Raw genomic sequence first — 13538 nt, forward strand, 5'->3', positions numbered from 1 at the left:
GGGTTTTCTTTTCTCTATTTACTTTGTAGACTAGTAACCTGATTGTTAGTATGTTTATTCATCTAGTTTTGCACTGAATACAAGACAGTTCATAAAGATAAAAAATCCGGGTTGCATTTCAAAGATTATATATTTTACAACAGGAATCAATCTCAGACAATAATTTTCTGCAACAACACTTCCGATCACAATACACTCAGAGATTTCAATTGATATTTAACTCACAGACTTATCAATAAATGGCAGGAAAATTCATTAATTTGAAATTGCTTTTCCCAGCTGCCTGATAAATATCATGGGCTGATCAACCTAGGCATTTTTGCTAGTGCTTATAAATAAAAAATTTTAGACAGCATTAATTTATAATGGATAAAAACTGGTTGGCCTCAAGTTAGTCAATAAAGAGGCAAGAGTCCTTTAACCCAACTTATTCTAGTCCCTCAGTAACAGAAAAAGAAAATAAATTTTATGGTGGTTACAACTCAAGAAGAAAATAGTTCCACACCTTTACTTTCTTATCCACTGAGCAGGTTGCTATAAATCTGTCATCTGCAGAGAATGCACAGCAAAGCACTTCATCATCATGAGCCTTGATTTCTAGAAGTTTCTCTCCTGTTTCAGCTTTGAATACCTATACACAGAACAATAAGATCTTTTTACTATAACTGCTTACCCATGGGTCATCATTCAATAAAAAATATTTCTTTAAAAGACCTTAATCACTATTATTTCGCAAGAGAAGTGAACCTTGGCAATATCAATCCAAAAAAAATCAAAATTTGTCAGAATTCATATGCCTTAACATAAAAAAGAAAATTGTCCCTTGTTAAATGTTTATAACATCAATAAAAAGAACTGACAGGACAGCTTCAGTTCTTGAAAATAGCTTAACAAATTCTTAACAATCAACAGAAAACAAATTATTCAATATGCTTTCTGTGGCTCAAAAGCCAAATCAATACAAGTGGTAATCAAGTACACATATAGAAGTAAGGCTTACAATCATAGCCTTGCAATCTTAATTTTTTAAAAAATACTATTTATTTATTTGGCTGCATCAGGTCTTACTTGCAGCATGTGGGACCTTTTTTAGTTGTAGCACGTGAACTCTTAGTTGCAGCACATGAGATCTAGTTCCCCAACCAGGGATTGAACCTGGGCCCCCTGAGCTGGGAACATGGAGTCTTAGCCACTAGACCACCAGGGAAGTCCTTTGTAATCTTAAATTTAAGTGTTTTAAAACTAATTTTTGTTTCCTTCAAAATCAAAAGGTTCAATACCAATTTAAAGAAAAACACTCAATCATGCTGTCTGAAAACAAATGAGAAATTAAAGAAAGCACCTTCAAGCATCTTAGGAAATAGTCTAGTCCAATTCCTATTTACAGTCAGAAATTTTCCCAAGCCTGTGACAAAACAGGTATTTGATTTAATCAGCATGTTTTAATCAGAGCCCTGTTCACTGCACTAAGACATCCTTCTGTCCCCTTTAACAGTGATCATTTCCTCATTACCCTTAGCTGGCACATGGGTGACAGTAACAGAATGCTAAGGTGAAAGGCACTTCTACAACACTTGGCAAGTTTAAAATTATGAAAACACACCACCAGATCTTTTAAATCTATAGAGAGATCTTTCATAAGATGTTCAAGAGATCTCAATGTTCCTCTACTCCTAATGTGTAATTTTCTTGAGTTTCAGAATTGAAATATACTCTAATACGCACACAGGAATTCCCTGGCAGTCTAATGGTTAGGACTTGGCACTTTCACTGCCAGGGGCCAGGTTCAATTCTTGGTTGGGGAACTAAGATCCCACAAGTCATGTGGCATGGCCAAAAAAGAAAAAGAAAAAATACACCCAGTATTAGGTACATGACTCAATTTTTCTCAAAAGAGAGGTTCACCTGTAAAGTCTTATCAGCTCCACAAGAAGCTATTCTTTGACCATCTTCAGAAAAGCAAGCATGGTAAACAGCATCTGTGTGGGGGCGGACAACCAAGCGGGAGAGGCTCTTCATGTTTTTTTTGTTTCTAAATATAAGGAAAAAACAAACAGAAACCAAATAAATGTAAGTAATCACTTTCTTTCCATAATAAACTCTTTTAACACAGTTATGCTCCAAAATATAAAAAACTCTTACATTATCAACATGGAAATGACAGCGGAGATCACTGGAAGTAAAAAAGCATAACAGCAAGCAGCATCTCAAGATAAAAGTTACCCAGTATCAAGCAACCTATCATGTATTATAAATATCCAGTTAATCAAATACACGTCATTTTTTATCGTCCTCTGATACTTTAATAACAACATGTGCAGAGAAAACATTACGAAAGGAAAAACCTCAAAAAAAAAAAAAATCTCTTTTTTAAAAGGAAAGAGTTATACCAAAATGAAGCTCATTCCATAACTAAAATATGACATTACACCCACCATTATGATATGCACTTTAAAACTGCTCTTCTCTAATTATTCCAATATAGAGGGGGAAAAAAGTCATTTTCTTTGTATCTTAATCTACTAAATACTATTCCACTACTATATATATTATATTACTTTACAGGGCTAAAGAATAAAGGAATGTAATGCACATACTTAAAATGGGGAAAATATTAGAAGTATCTGAATTACACACACATATACACTCCAGTCACTATGAGTAAGTATGTTAAATGGTATCACCTTAAGAGTCAAAGGTTAGGAGTCAGATAAACATAAAAGGCCACCCTAGTTCTACTACTTATTGGATGTGTAAACGTACTCAAATAACGTAAGCTAGTAAGTTTCCTTTTCCTCATATGTAAATTTAAGTAACGATACCTATTCTAAGCAAGTGTTACACACAAAACAGACCAAAGGAAAAAAGGGAACACAAAGGTAAATCAGACTTAAATCTTGCCTAGGAAGTATTAAACTTCACTAGAAGTGATTAAAAAAACAAGCTACAAAAACTAGAGTGATGAGAATCCAGAGGATAAACAGGTAAGTTACCAGCAAAGTTTAGAGAATAAGATTAAGAAACTACTTTCCACTATCTATCTACTCAATTTCTCAAAATCGGAAACTGCCAGTCACAATGATGCACATATAGCCAAAAAGTATTAAAGAACAACTCAATCTATGAATAAGTGATTTCTTTGAAAGCTGAAACTCAGTTAAGTTTATACGAACCTAAACTTTCTACAGAAAGAACAGAAAAGCTTTCTAGTACTGAAAAATAAAGCTTCTTTGAACATGACCTGGTCAAACCCAGTTAAGGCTTACCCAGTGGCTCAGTAGTAAAGAACCCACCTGCCAACACAGGAGACATGAGCTCTATACCTGACCCTGCTCGCACATGCTGTGGAGCAACTAAGCCTGTGCAACACAATTACTGAGTCTAAGCTCTAGAGCCCCAGAGCCACAACAACTGAAGCCTGTGCACCCAGAGCCCGTGCTCTGCAACAAGAAGCACCACAATGAGAAGCCCGTACATTGCAACTAGAGAAAAATCATGCAGCAACGAAGACCCAGCACAACCAAAAATAATCAATCAATTTATTAATAAAAAAATACAGCTATAAAGGGCATTCCCTGGCAGTCCAGTGGTTGGGACTCCATGCTTCCACTGTAGGGGACACGGATTCCACCCTTGGTCAGGGAACTGGGATCTCACAAGCCACAGAGCCAGAAAAAAAGAAAAAACAATGATATAGCTATGAATGACTAAGCATCAAAGGGTTGAAATACAAGTGATGGAATGAGGGAAAAAAAGAAAAAATAATAACAAACTCAACAATTCAAAAGAGAACAAGAACTAAATCTATGCCGATCTGATTATGAGACCAAGTATTATAATTCTATTTTAGTCACTAAGACACAAATTCAGCTGTATATATTATACCAACTATATAAACCAGGCAAAATAGTAAATGCTATTTATTCTTAACAACAACTACTAATATTCATGAAGCACTTTCTAAGATCTAAGTACTGGTCTAAGCAACCTACAAATTTATGTTTACATATACACACACATTCATTTAATCCTCACAATAATGCTATGAAACAGTACCACTAGGCAAGAGAAGCTGAGTAACTCTCTTCTAATAATACACAACTAAAAAACTGCATGAGCTAGGAGTCAAGCCCAGGCAACCTAGAGCCAGAGCCCGCCAGGCTCCTCTGTCCATGGAGTTCTCCAAGCAAGAATACTGGTGTGGGTACCCATTCCCTTCTCCAGGGGATCTTCCTGACCCAGCGATCAACCCTGGGTCTCCCACTTGCAGATGGATTCTTTACCAGTTGAGCTACCAGGGAAGCCCAATAAGGGCTATATGCCAGGCAAAGTACTCATCACTTTATATCCAATATCTCATTTAAACTGTCACAAAAACAGAACTTATTTTAAAGCTTTGTTATCACTACTTGATGTATGACATAGGAAAGTAACCTGTAACTTGTTCAAAAATCACAAAACTCTTAGGTTCGAGAATTGAGTCACAAACCTAGGTCTGTAGATTCAAAAACAATGCTCTTCACTACTATAATATATTTTTAAGTAAAGCACTTATAGCAATATTTAGGATGACTTGTCAAAAGTCAACTTATAGGCAAGCATCTATTTCAATGGACTCTTTGAAAACATATGGTTAAAAAAAAAAATATGGTTACTTTTCTAGAACTTTTCAATAAGTAAGAATGCTTATTAAAAGTTTGAGCCCTTTCCAAAGTAGTTAAATCTTCCTGGAGTGAATGTATTCGCTACCTGAGAAATAATGACACAGTCAGCGCTCTGCTCCCTCTGGTTTCTCTCCTAACCTACTTACACCCACTCCAGGTAAAGCATTCCGTTATCGACCTCCTGCTTGGCCTGCAGCTTAGCTTGCCGATAAACCTCTGAAGTTTCCAGTTCACAGAGGCCCAGTTGCACAATATTAGGAAATGGCTGTCGTCCAAGAAGATGTCCATTTAAAGATAAAAACTCCTGGAAATTCTCACAGTCTGTACCATCCTATGAACAAAATCGAATTGCTTAGAAACATAACCAGAGCCAAGATCAGACATTTTTCTGTTTCTGTGATCTTGTCACTTTAAAGACTTAAATATTCTCTATATGAGCTAAAATTAAATAGCCAACCATTAGGTAACAAATACACAGTGATCCTCTTCAGACTTTTAAACACAGGGTAAAAAAGTCTCATTATCAAAGTACTGCTCTAACACATTCTTTTTCCTAAAAAAAAATAAATAAATAAAAATCACTGAACACTTTATTTCCCAGCTTTCAAATCTCAATCCTATTCACATTCCCAGTAGGAAAGTAGACAAAATAATGAGACTAATCAAGATTAAAGTGAGGAAATTATTGCTCTTCACCTCTTCTATTTTGCTCATCCCCAATATTAAATCTAGAATTAAATGTATGTCCTTTAAGGACTTATTTTTAATATTAATATATACCTTTTCATCCAATATATGCCTGTATTCCACAAATTCATGAATCAGATGAGCAGGGCCTACAAGTTCCGTTTTTGCTTTAATCCAATCCAGGGAAAACATTAAAGCACACAGTTCCTTTAAAAACAAAAAAAGTAAGATCAGGAGCTCTGTTCGAGAAAACAAAGCATTTTAAATCCACCATCATTACCCTAGCACTACTGAGAGAAACTTAACAGATACCTAGAATTTAAGGACAAGAACGAACATATTAATAATTCCAAAGAAACAGAAAATGAACCTCACAGCCTAACTCAAATTTCAGTTGGACTATTAAGACAAATACAAAACAGAAACTTCAAAAACCACCAGAAGATACAGATATTTACTATTTTTGTAACCCTGGGGTGAAGGAAATTTTCATACACATGACACCAAAACAAAATATCAGAAAGAAAAACAGTGATGCATTTAACTACATATAAGCTCAAATCTTTAATACATTATCAATATAAATAAAATTTAAGACAAAAAATAAAACAGGAAAAGAATTTATTTACAAATGTATGGTAGATGAGAACTTAGTATCTTTTCTTTTAAAAATTATAACAAGAAAAAAACAAACACTCCAACAGAAAAATAGGTAAAGGCAACAGATGAGAGCCAACTCACAAAATAAAAAATACAAATGGTCATGAATCTCACCAATAATCAAAGGGAAACAACAAACATTTATGTTTCATTATTATCAGATTTTTAAAAGATTAAAAGGAATGTAAGAATATTAGCTAGAATCAGAGGAAATGATCACTCTTGTACACTGCTGGCAGTGATATAAATCAGAGCACTCTTCTAGAGGACAGTTTGGCAATCTACATTAAAATTCAAGCTGTTAAAAAAAAAAAAAATTCAAGCTGTATACATCACCAACCCAACATTACACTTACAAAGGTGTCCTAAGAAAATAAGCCAGTCAAGTGTGCTTAAGTAATCTAACCATCTCTGAAGCAACTGACCAACCATAATGTAGCTATACAATTAAATAGTATACAGCTTTAAAAAACTTATGTTTAAAAAATTATTGGGACTTTCCTGGTGGTCCAGTGGCTAAGACTCTGCCTTCCCAACGCAAAGGGCCCCATTTCCATCCTTGATTGGAGAACTAGATCCTCCCACATGCCACAACTAAGACATTCCCATGCTGCAACTAAGACCTAGCACAGCCAAATAAATAAATAATTTTTAAGTATATAAAAAATGTCACCTTGAAAGAAAATTATATCAGTCTATATAAACTGACCAAAAAAATAACCATAAAATACAATTAACTAGAAAAAAACAAAATATAAGACTATGTTCCTATCAAGATCCCATTCTGGTTTTAAACAACAGGTGTGTGTATCTGAGCAGCAAAATGACCTAGAAAACTACACACAAAAGCATTAGCAATGGCTATGATCTTCATTTAGTTTTTTCTTCAGTTTTCCAAAGTAAGCAAGCCACTATTTTTAAAAATCAAGGGAAAAAAAGGTTAAAAAATGAAAGGAACTGAATCCTATCACACTATCATACATGTCAAATGTTTTTAAAAGGTGCATTGACCCAGTAATTTCACTTCAGGGCATTTCCAAAGGAAATAATACAGGTATGAAGACAAACAATTTCATTACATCATCTTAAGGGGGGGGGGGGGACTGAAAACCTAAATGTTGAACAACTAAAGTTTGGTTAAGTAAATTAGAGCATAGATAGATATTTATTGGAATACCATCATTTCAATGTTGATTATTAAACAAACGATTTTGCTAGGTGGAAAAAAGTAGGCTACAATACACCATATTCATAATCAAGAGACGATATACCTTAGCATAGAAAACTTATTCAAAGTACATATGTTTTCTAAAATGTTAACATTTTGAAAGGACTTCAAATATCATCTATGTGCTGATGATTCCCAAATTTTATCTTTATAACATAGGCTTCCCCAGAGGTTAAGGTTGGTATACCCAACTATATGCTCAATATTTTCAGTCAGATATCTTAATAGGTACGGCAGACTTAATATATTCCAAATGAGTTCCTAATCGTCCCATCATCCTTGGAAAAATATTTGTTTGACCCACAGCTATTCCCATCTCAGTTCACCGCAACTCCAATCTTTCCACTGCACAAGCTTGAAGTTATCTTTGACTCCTCTTTCTCTTATGATACACATCAAATTCTCAGCAAATCACAATGATCCCAGCACCAAAATCATCACTTCCTTTCTCCATGTAGAAGGCTTTTTCCTTCTTCTGAGCACCTACTATCCCTTGACATACTAGAAATCTATCTGTCCTGTATCAGTATCTCCCCAGCATATAAGTTCAATGAGAGCAGGGACTTTGTGCCCGTGGTATGTTGTTCATAATGAAAAACAATACCAGTACACAACAGGCACTCCATAAACATTTACTGAATGAATATACTTTCCCAGCCTCCATTTCCTCTCAAAACTTAAAAACAAATCCATATCACCCACAAAGATAGTTACTGGTATGAAGAGAGTTAATTTTTAGGGGGTTCACTTACTGCAGTTACTAAGGTACCTGTAGGTAAAAACAGTTAACAAAAACTAAATATTTGCATACAGTATAACCCTATTTTTACCAATAAAAGAAAATTCTCAAGACAAAAGTCAGAACGAAGAAAATAATGTTTCTTAATGAGTCATCTTACTTTGTGCATATTAGCACTGGCCATGTGATAGGCCAAAAAATTGTACCAATACATGCAGTCCTCCTGATCTGGTGAAAGAGAATGCAGCCGGTGATGGCTCTGGAACTGAGTGACCATCTTCTTGTGTAGATCCTGAAACCCAAATGAAACATTTCAGAAGACAGAAGCAATTTCATAACCCAGGCATCACAGAAACTCCACCAGGACTTCCCTGGTGGCACAGTGGGTGGGAATCCACCCGCCAATGCGGAGGACATGGGTTAGGTCCCTGGCCTGTGAAGACTCCACATGCCACTGAGAAACTAAGCCCACGTGCCACAAGTACTGAGCCCTCGGCTCCAGAGTCGAAAGCTGTAACTACCAAGCCCATGTGCTGCAACTGCTGAAGGCCGCATACCTAGAGCCCATACTCCCCAACAAGAGAAGCCACCGTAATGAGGCCCGTGCACAGCAACGAAGAGTGGCCCCCACTTGCTGCAACTCTAGAGAAAGCCCATGCAAAGAAACAAAGACCAAAATAAATAAAATTATACATTAAAGAAAAGGTACAGAGAATCTCCCCACAAGATACACATTAATTACAAAAGGAAAAAACAGTAACTTTACAGTGGAGAAACTTTAACCAGGTAATCAGTGCTGCTATCACTGGGGAGCCATTATCAACACCCTGGGTGTGATGCCCCGAGAAGGACACACAGCACCTCTGTAGTGTTACTGCCAAAAATACACAACCTTGCTCTAGTCAAGAGAAAGCATGAGACAAACCCAAACTAGGGAACACTGTACAAAATGCCTGGTGAGTACTCTTCCAAAGGGACCACAGAAGAAAGCAAGCTGAGACATTGTTCTAAATTTGAGTAAACGAAGGAATGGACAATATGTAATATGAGAAACAAGTGAATCTGATCTACACAAAGGACATTAATGGGAAAGCTGGGAAATTCAAATAAAGTATCAGCTAACAGTTCTTTTCTTGTCCTTGTTCGTCGCTCAGTCATGTCCGATTCTGTGCAACCCCATGACTGTAGCCCGCCAGGCTCCTCGGTCTGTGGTATTCCCCAGGCAAGGACACTGGAGTAGGCTGCCATTCCCTTCTCCAGGGGAAGTGAGTCCCAGTACTTAGTCAATGTTAATGTTCTGGCCTTGATAACTCTATTACAGTTATGTAAGACGTTAACATTGAGGGAAGCTAGGTAAAGGTATACACATAGAAACTATACTATTTTCTATACTAAAATTCTATAAGACTTTTCTGTAAGTATAAAATCGTTTCAAAATAAAACTTAAAAAAAAGGCATGTACAGAGGTGCAAGTACCTGAAGCTGGCTGCGATTCTTTTCAGTAAGGAAATCCACTTGCAGATCATGTAAATAATAAAGAAATGATTTTCCATTCCGGTCACAGAACAAGAGAGACTTATTAACAAATTCCTGTAATATGTCTTCAACTTCTTCTGTTTCCAAGTCCCAGAGGATACATAACACCTAGGAATCATTTTAAGCATTTAATGTGCCACAATGTACATTGAACCAGGATTGCAGTTAAGAGATTAACACAAAAAAAATCATATATTTAAAGCCCTGAATAATATCTGCATTTGATAAGAAGTTCAAATATTCATCAAGACAAAAAAGAGAAAGTTCAGAAGAAGTCAAATATTTCTCCAGGTTCATGAAAATCACTGAGAAACAGGTAACTCACCTGAGTTCAACACCAAGTCCTTGAAGGAAACTAAGAGTAGTGGGATTTCTACATCCTCTACCCTACCTCCTCAGGCATGCAGGTTTTATCTTGCTAATATCCTCTGTACTAAGCCAAAGCTTACATGCCACAAATAAGGGGATGACAAAGATTGTTGATCCATCTATTACCTTTGTAGGCACCTTAACATCTTTCTGAAAGATGGAAAGATCTGTGTAATAATCTTTGATGTCTTCTCTGAGCATTTCAACACTTATAGACATGGCTTCATCTAGAGCCTCATAATCATAAGATGAAGATTTTCTTATCCTCTTAAATTGCTTATTCTGAAGTTGCCTGAGGTAGTACTCCCAGCGGTTGGGAAAATCTCGTAAAAGTGCACCAATTAAAGACACTACAAGAGGGGAACCTAAAAAATAAAAAAAAATAAAAAAAACACTGTGTTAATACTGTATCATTTCCAAATTACCACCAAGTTAAGAATCAATCTGTCCTCCAAGAAAGAATTTTTGCTGCATGCCATCCAAAGCCTCAAAATACATAACTCTTGGATTCACTTCAAGTATTTATTCTAAGTCACTAAAAATAAGAACTATTTCATTTAAGGATGTTAATTACAGCATTGCTCAAAATAGTAAAAAATTTTAAATAATAACAGGGAAATGACTGAATAAATTAGAGTATATCACAATATTGTGCCACTGGTAGATTTTTTTCAAAAGATTTTAATGACAGAAAAATGCTTAAGATTTGCCATTAAATGGATAAGACTGAAAATTATGGGAATTCCCTGATGGTCTGATGGTTAGGACTCCATGCTGACTGCCAAGGGCATGGGCTCTGTCCCTGCAAAATAATTCAGGGAAATAAGATCCCACAAGTCACAAGACATGCTGCTGCTGCTGCTAAGTCGCTTCAGTCGTGTCCGATTCTGTGCAACCCCATCCCTGGGATTCTCTAGGCAAGAACACTGGAGAGGGTTGCCATTTCCTTCTCCAATGCATGAGAGAGAAAAGTGAAAGTGAATTCACTCAGTCATGTCCGACTCTTCGCGACCCCATGGACTGCAGCCCACCAGGCTCCTCCATCCAAGGGATTTTCCAGGCAAGAGTACTGGAGTGGGGTGCCATTGCCTTCTCCGCACAAGGCATGGCCAGAAAAGTAAAAATAAAAGAAATAAAATCCCAACCAAAAAAAATTAAAGCTTGACTCACTATATTTTTTATTCTTTGATAGCAGAGGCCATGTCTTCATCTTACCCCATGCATAACATACGTGTCTTCATTAACTATTATTTTAATTAATGAATGAATAACAAAATATCACTATCTATTTATGGCAACAGAGAAGAACTTAAAATACTAAATATTCTAGTAAAGTTTCTGAATGTGATGTGTTATAAATTGTCATGTTCGAGGGCAGACAGAATAAGCAAGAAGAAACACAATCCCACAGCCTCCAAAACAAAAACTACATTATAGAAAGTTCATCAGAATGAAAAAGCAAAAAGTTATGTGCCAGAAGAAGAGACAAGATAAAACCCCAGGAAAACAACGAAATGAAGTGGAGATAGGTAACTTTCCAGAAAAATAATTCAGAATAATGATAATGAAGATGATCCAGGATCTCAGAAACAGAATGGAGAAAACACAAGAAATGTTTATCAAAGATCCAGAAGAACTAAAGAACAGACATGAACAATACACTAGAAGGAATCAACAGCAGAATAACTAAGGCATAAGGATGGAAAAATTTCTTGGAGGACAGAATGGTGGAAATCACTGCTACAGAACAGAATATAGAAAAAAGAATGAAAAAAAAATGAAGAGAACCTAAGAGACCTCTGGGACAACATTAAACACACCAATGTTAGCATTATAAGGGTCCCAGGATAAGAGGGAGAGAGAAAGGACCCAAGAAAATATTTGAAGACATAATAGCTGAAAACTTCCCTAACATGGGCAAGGAAATAGTCAACCAAGTCCAGGAAAAACAGAGTGTTCCAGGCAGGATGAACCCAAGAAGGAACACACTGAGACACACAGTAATCAAATTGACGAAAATTAAAGATAATAAATTAAAGAAATAAAGCATTAAAAGCATTTAAAGAAATAAAGCATTAAAAGTAACAAGGGAAAAACAACAAATAACATACAAGGGAACTCCCATCAGGTTATCAGCTGATTTCTCAACAGAAACTACAAGTCAGAAGGGAATAGCACAACATATTTAAAGTGATGAAAGGGAAAAACCTATAATCAAGAATACTATACCCAGCAAGACTCTTGTTCAGATTTGATGGAGAAATCAAAAGCTTTCCTGACAAGCAAAAGTTAAGAGAATTCAGCACTACCAAACCAGCCTTACAACAAAAGCTAAAGGAACTTTTCTAGGCAGGAAACACAAGAGAAGGAGAAGATCTACACAAAATAAAGCCAAAACAATTAAGAAAATGGTAATAGGATCATATATACTGATAATTACTTTAAATGTAAATGGATTAAATGCACCAACCAAAAGACATAGACTGGCTGGGCAGATGAAAATCTGAGCATGTATGCACTTGCACTTACCGCGTCACTCTACATAACCCCCCAAATTTTATGTGATTACTTTATGCTGTTAGGTTAATCGTGTTTCCACTATGGCTCGAAATTGCAATTATCTGTTATTTTTCATCTGGCTATTGACTGTGAAAACTGATAAACATCTTTTACTGTTGCAATTATGTAACTATTATTCACTTAATACCACTGTATCATGATTAGTCAACAGAAAATAACAGAATTCTATTATCACTAAAACTACCATTTAATAGAAAAACCTGTAATCACTTTTAAAATTCAGATGCATATCAGAATTATGTAGGAATTTTCTGAAAAATACAAATGCCCAGGTATTGTTTTTCTCCAAAGCTCCAGATGTATTTCTAATGAGAAGCCATATTTAAAAACAACTGGACTATGTGATGACCTCTTACTTTTATCTAGTTTTTCATTTTTTCTATTTCATATTTGGTGCTCCACTTCACTTAGTTTATGTTTTCCAATTTCCTCATCTTTTTTCTTGTAGTCTTCTCAAGCCTTTATCAAGTATAGTAGAAAAGCTTTTGTATACATAAGTAGTATGCATTAATATATATTTTATAAAAATTATGAATTTTTGCCTAGCTCAAAAATTTGTGACATTTTGATTCCACCTGTTTGACTTAGTATGAATAGAATGCTAGATTTCTAGTTCATATTCACTCAAAACTTTGCTGTAGTTTCATGTATTTTGGCATCTAGTATTACTGCTAAATATCAACTTCTGCTTTATTGACTACGCTAAAGCCTTAACTGTGGGTATCACAACAAACTGGAAAATTCTTAAAAAGAGATGGGAATACCAGACCACCTTACCTGCCTCTTGAGAAACCTGTATGCAGGTCAAGAAACAACAATTAGAACCAGACATGGAATAACAGACTGGTTCAAAACTGGGAAGGGAGTACATCAAGGCTGTATATTGTCACCCTGCTTGTTTAACATGTATGCAGAGTACATCATGCAAAATTCTGGGCTTGATGAAGCACAAGCTGGAATCAAGATGCCAGGAGAAATATCAATAACTTCAGATATGCAAATGACACCACCCTTATGACAGAAAGCAAAGAAGTACTAAAGAGCTCCTTGATGAAAGTGAAAGAGGATAGTGAAA

The 13538-nt window shown here is 35.7% G+C and overlaps 1 protein-coding gene across 8 annotated transcripts in view; it reads right to left on the bottom strand.

Moving 5' to 3' along the window:
- Nucleotides 1-13538, bottom strand: part of APAF1 (apoptotic peptidase activating factor 1) — a 111655-nt gene that overhangs the window by 80719 nt on the left and 17398 nt on the right. For all 8 annotated transcript variants that reach the window (XM_070454126.1, XM_070454125.1, XM_070454121.1 and 5 more), the window contains exons 8-14: nucleotides 10010-10248; nucleotides 9455-9622; nucleotides 8139-8270; nucleotides 5445-5558; nucleotides 4811-4995; nucleotides 1906-2032; nucleotides 506-631 (exon numbers count right to left, since the gene is read on the bottom strand). In XM_070454126.1, coding sequence (XP_070310227.1) covers nucleotides 506-631; nucleotides 1906-2032; nucleotides 4811-4995; nucleotides 5445-5558; nucleotides 8139-8270; nucleotides 9455-9622; nucleotides 10010-10248 — 1091 coding nt within the window. The remainder of the gene's footprint in view (nucleotides 1-505; nucleotides 632-1905; nucleotides 2033-4810; nucleotides 4996-5444; nucleotides 5559-8138; nucleotides 8271-9454; nucleotides 9623-10009; nucleotides 10249-13538) is intronic.

Source organism: Odocoileus virginianus, chromosome 23 (genome assembly GCF_023699985.2).
Source record: "Odocoileus virginianus isolate 20LAN1187 ecotype Illinois chromosome 23, Ovbor_1.2, whole genome shotgun sequence".
Classification (NCBI taxonomy): Eukaryota; Metazoa; Chordata; class Mammalia; order Artiodactyla; family Cervidae; genus Odocoileus; species Odocoileus virginianus.